Here is a 5,004-nt window from a genome sequence, read left to right as displayed (position 1 = left end):
ATCTTCTTGAGTAGGTAAAGGATGAATGCCATGGAAATGCTCAGAAAATGTGGAAAATTACTTAGAAATAGAAGAACTTCTGTAGGCTTCGATCTTCCTTTTGCATGAATTTCCCCTGTCCCTTCCCTTCCTTGCCCTTGTGCCCATGCACACAGTTGTGAGTGCTTTAATAATTCAGCCCCGTCCTTTAGTGAGCAGCACAGAGATCATCCTCCTCACCGGAAGGGAAAAATGCTGTTGGTTTGGGTTTGGTGGTGTCTGAGAGGGGTTTATATGCTTTTGCAGCGGAGGTGGCCTGTGGCCAAGCACTGTACCCGTTCAAGTAGCAATGCCCAGGCTTTTATCCCCCTACAAAGCCTATTACACTAAATCCATTCCCAGATTCATTCTCCCCAGATGTTCCCATCTTTTGAGTCATACATCACCACAGCGAAGTACTCTGATAATGTATTACACTAATACATTGTTCGAAGGACACCATCGATGATAAATTTCTTAAATGATGGTGCTGTCTGGGGATAATGACTCTAAGAGCAAATGCAAGGTAATGTAGTGATTTTTTTTAACCGGGTTCCAGAAAGAATATGGAGACATCTTAAAGCCATTTTCATATGGGGGGAATGTTAAAATATGTAATATTTCAAGCACTATTTAACAAGCACTTGAACAATAGCAGCATTGATGATAAGGGTTCTACATTTAAAACAGTCCCTTTATTCTGTTGTCTTTTAGCTGCATTTTAGATAAAATTTAGTCAGATTCTGTTGTTAAATCCTTATTTGAAAGAGTTTTAAGATCAGACTTTTTTTTACTGATCACTTAAAAGTTACATCTAATTTTCATTGTGAACAGGGTACAGTCTTACGGTTTTCTTTTTAAATTTTAATTCTTGTCTTTCAACAGGCGAAATTTTTAGGATGTTTGTTCGTATGATCAGAGCCAGGAGGATTTTATTAATTGGCAAGCTTAAAGGTTACAGTATCCTTGCTATCGCAGAAGACTTGCCAGATGATGGCAAAATCATTGCGTGTGCAGAAGCGCCCTATCCCAGAGTGAACAGCCAAGAAGCGCTTGATTGTTCTTCACATGGTAGAAAGATAAGCATGCGAGTGGGGCCAATGGGAGACACTCTGGAGGTAAAATCAGTTGGAAGGGGAGTTTGGGAGTTCTACGTGACGTGGGTGGGCTTTGTTTCAAGGTCTCTAATCCCAGTCTGGAAGAGGGGGTGTGTGCCCTGCTGAGCCAGCTCTTGAGGACAGCTTGCCCGCAATGTTCACAAGAGTTGAGAAAGTCCTGAAGGAGTTTGCAATTCAGCCACAACTTCTCTCTGTTTTCCCCCACTGGAAAAATTTGCAGACAGTTAGGCCCCAAGTTTCTGGCTTCCAGAGCTACGTGATAGGCTCCCAACAAGCAAATGCGTTAGCTCTGGTGGTTACGCTCTGACTAGTGACTTTGTCCCAAGAAAGAGAAAAGCTTGTGATCGCCAGCAGCCGGGCGGGTCTCCTGTTTAATTCCAGTTTATGGATCTCCAGGATGTTGCTGCAGGCCCAGCACACCAACAGGTGATGCTCGTGCCGGGTTCATTGAACTGACAGCCTTGCTGTTATTAATGCAAACCGATTTGATCAGATTCTGTTTTCAATCTGGATGTGTCAGTGTGAGCTCGGTTGTAACTTATTTGCATTAACAGGTACCATATTTGTTTTCAAAATGAAATGGCCAGGAGCTTTCTGACCTCTGGCTTTCATGACCTCCAAGTTTGATAAGAAAGAAACAAAGAGCTTTGCCAAGTATATGAATAAACGGAACGTTACAGATCACCTGCGATGTGCAGCAGTTAAAATCCCAGCTCCCTGCAGTGAGTGTGAAATTAATTGAATTGCTGTTGCTCTCTAGTGCCCATTCTGTGCAACTGACTTACTGTGACTGAATTAAAATATCTAGAGGCAGGCAGAGTACATGCTGTGTAGAGATTAAAGAAAGGAGCAAAGACATGAAAATTAAATCCTTAAAACAGAATGTTGCAATTGATTTTATATCCTCCGATTGCAACGCGAAGGCACATCCTGACCCCAGTTCTGCAGGTAATCAGGGCTTCAAATAGCTCTTGGAGCTGGTGGGAGCAGAGATTCTCTGCTTGGCAGGAGAGATCCCAGCACTGGCGACGCCTCTCTATGCAGGATTTCTGCACTGGGCTCTGAATTTTTGTTGCTCCACCTGGCAGATGTTTTATCATTGGTATCAGGACAATCAGGATTGTCCTGCAGGTCTCAATCCACAATGGCTGTAAATGATGGAGCAATGCATTTGGTGGCCTCTGGTGCCTTTGCATTTGGGACTCACTGGGTTTTGCTCGACCTGATTGGGGCAGCCATGTGGAAACACACCCAGCTGCATGGAAGCAGCTCAGGCTGTGAACAGCATGTTGTCTTTTCCCTCCCACAGAAGGGCAGCTCAGGTTGGAGACCAAGCAGGCTTCCTTCATGGACGTGCTGGAAGGCAGGAGGATGAGACGGTCACAGGCCAGGGATGGTACAGCTGAGTTCTCACAGCTCAGCTTCATGGAGGAGATGGACAAAACAACAGAGTTTCTGTCCCCCATCGTCTGCAGGGTGGCCAGTCTAGAGCAGAGCTGGCTACAGTTGTTGAAAAGTGTGGTGAGATTCAGGAGAGCTGTGGCAAGGATTGTCTTTGTTGTCTATGCTGTCTGCAGCCCTAGGTTTCATTCTTCTCCCTCTAGAGAAATTAGAGGGCAGTGATTGTTACCCACCACTCATCCTTTGGAGGTGTCTGCTGCAGCTTTCTGGCTGTGGTGACTATGGCTGAGTTTTGCTTCCAAGCTGAGTGCAGTAGAGCAGGATTTCTGCCTGGCTGCTGCTCCTCAAATTTTTACAGCAGCACAGGCTCCTGGGTGCAGAGGATTTGCCTCATTGCAGTGGTCCTTTCAAAGCACAAACATGTCATATGATACATAAATAACTTACCTGGCAGGGAAGTCCTTTTCTGTGCTCTGAAGCTATGGGCTAGAAGGCATACGATGAACTCACTTCTGGAGCAGAACTAGTCCACCCCAGAGTTACATCCTAGCCTTGGGTAGAGCGTACCACCCAAGCGCTGTGATGGGTCCAGTGCTGTGTCCACATCTGCCGTCAATGCCCTTTGCAAGGAAAGCTGCCAGATGTTGCAGCAGTTGCCGCAAGGATGCCACACGTCCATGCCTGTGTGCCTCAGACAGCGGGGCCTTTGCAGCACCCACGTGGCTCTGGCTCTTCACCTACAACTGTGGCTCCTCAGGGCTGTGAGAGAGTAGAGAGCAGTGAGCAGAGGAGGGAGCACATCAGTCCGTGGTGGCACCTTGACCATTATCGCACAGCATTGGCAGGGTTGGCCAGTTTTCCGGTCTCTTGTCACAGATCAGAGCCAGCTGCGAAACATCTGGGATTCTGAGCTGTCAAAGGATGTTGAAAACCAGACTGGAGCGGCAGAGCTCAGGTGCACAGTGGGGTTCTTTTGGTACCTGAGGGCAGAATGGGAAAAATCCCTTTTCCACATGTGAGGACAGACATTGCCAAGCCAGGGTGGGTCCCCACCAAAGCCTGTAGCTCACATACACCATGGCACAAGCTTCTGTGCCCAGTAACCTCAGTGATTTTTACATATATTGTGAACCGAGAGGAAGCCTTTCCTTGGGTTCAGTCTCTAATATTGGTGCATTCAGAGGGAATTAGCTATTTCTTCAGTATGTGCTGGGACAGCATCTAAAAACCTTTCCCAGCAAGCTCCTTAAGCCTGAACTCTGTTGTGCTGTGCTGATCCCGGCACCTTGCCACGCATCGGCTGAGAGCAAGAGCCCTGATCCTGCACAGAGAACTTCCTTTAATTCCCAGTGGACGTTGGGTTGAACAATGGGTGCAGGATTGAGTCCGAAGGGAATGCAAACTACCAGGAAATTATTGCCAGCCATGATTTTGATCCTTCCGTTTTAAAATCGAAAATGCAAGACAAAAAATAACACTGTGTTTGCAGCAGATTCTGCTGATTGCAGGGCATCGGGTAAGCGTGTCGGGGTTTTCTTTTTTCTTTTTTCCCTCCTTTTACCAGACAGAATAGGTGAAGAGGTTGAGCTGCAGATCTCATTTCTCCTGTTTTGCTGCTTGTGAAGTCTGCCAACAGAATCCACCTTGACAAAGTCAAGGACTCTGCGTTTAATGTTGAACTGAGTGAATAAATTATGCATGAAATTGTGTCGGAGTCTCTAGTGTGCAGAATTGCTCCTTTTGATATGAAAGGTTAATTCAGAAAGGAGTCCAAAATAGCTGGAAATTGTGGGGATAAGTGGATAGTATTCACTGTTGTGAGCTGTTATTACTAGAAATTGCATTCCCTCTCTAGCTTCCCTAGAGATTTAGCTTTGCCGGTGAATATAAACTGTACTCAATAGAATAGCATTTAGGAGTAACAAGAGTGTATGTCCACATACAGTAAAATATTCTAATGGTATTTTAAAAGGAAGCTGTACTTTTTCACATGTTCTGTGTACCCTGAGGATGGATTGCTATTACATTTAGGTCAAGAACAAGGCATAGGGAAGGTAATAAGTTTTGAGTACGTCTTTGTTACGAATATGCTGACTGTATGATCCATATCAAAGGAACCGGACAGTCATTTTTTTTCTGATTGAGTTTGTATGTGCCTTATGAGAGAGTTTTGTCTCTGATCAGGACTCTGAGCTTTGGCAGAAGTTTCATTCATGGTTCCGTTCGGGATGTCCTCTCCCTGATCCGTTGCTGTGCCTGTCGGCAGTGCTGCCGTGCCCTTTCTCACACTCGCTTTTGGTCCATCTCCTCTATGGAATGCAGCACCACAAGTTTATTTTTTCTCTTCTAATCCAAAAAGAAGTTAATGACTCACTGTAAGCACAAGCATTAGTTTTAGCCACGTTTGCTCTGAGTTAAGACACTTCTTGTTGCCATCTGTTACTGTCTATGATGCCTCTGTAGGAAG

General features: G+C 45.5%; 1 protein-coding gene across 1 annotated transcript in view; it reads left to right on the top strand.

The window, feature by feature from the left end:
• Window positions 1–5,004, top strand: part of LOC104498892 — a gene marked incomplete at its 5' end in the record, with an annotated part of 29,314 nt that overhangs the window by 2,128 nt on the left and 22,182 nt on the right. The window contains one exon of the mRNA XM_010142326.1: window positions 904–1,136. Within this exon, the coding sequence (XP_010140628.1) occupies window positions 904–1,136 (233 nt within the window). The remainder of the gene's footprint in view (window positions 1–903; window positions 1,137–5,004) is intronic.

Source organism: Buceros rhinoceros, unplaced genomic scaffold (genome assembly GCF_000710305.1).
Source record: "Buceros rhinoceros silvestris isolate BGI_N320 unplaced genomic scaffold, ASM71030v1 scaffold8058, whole genome shotgun sequence".
In the NCBI taxonomy this organism is placed as follows: domain Eukaryota; kingdom Metazoa; phylum Chordata; class Aves; order Bucerotiformes; family Bucerotidae; genus Buceros; species Buceros rhinoceros.
The sequence above is the reverse complement of the archived record's forward strand: the minus strand, read 5'-3'. Positions and strand labels throughout refer to the sequence as shown.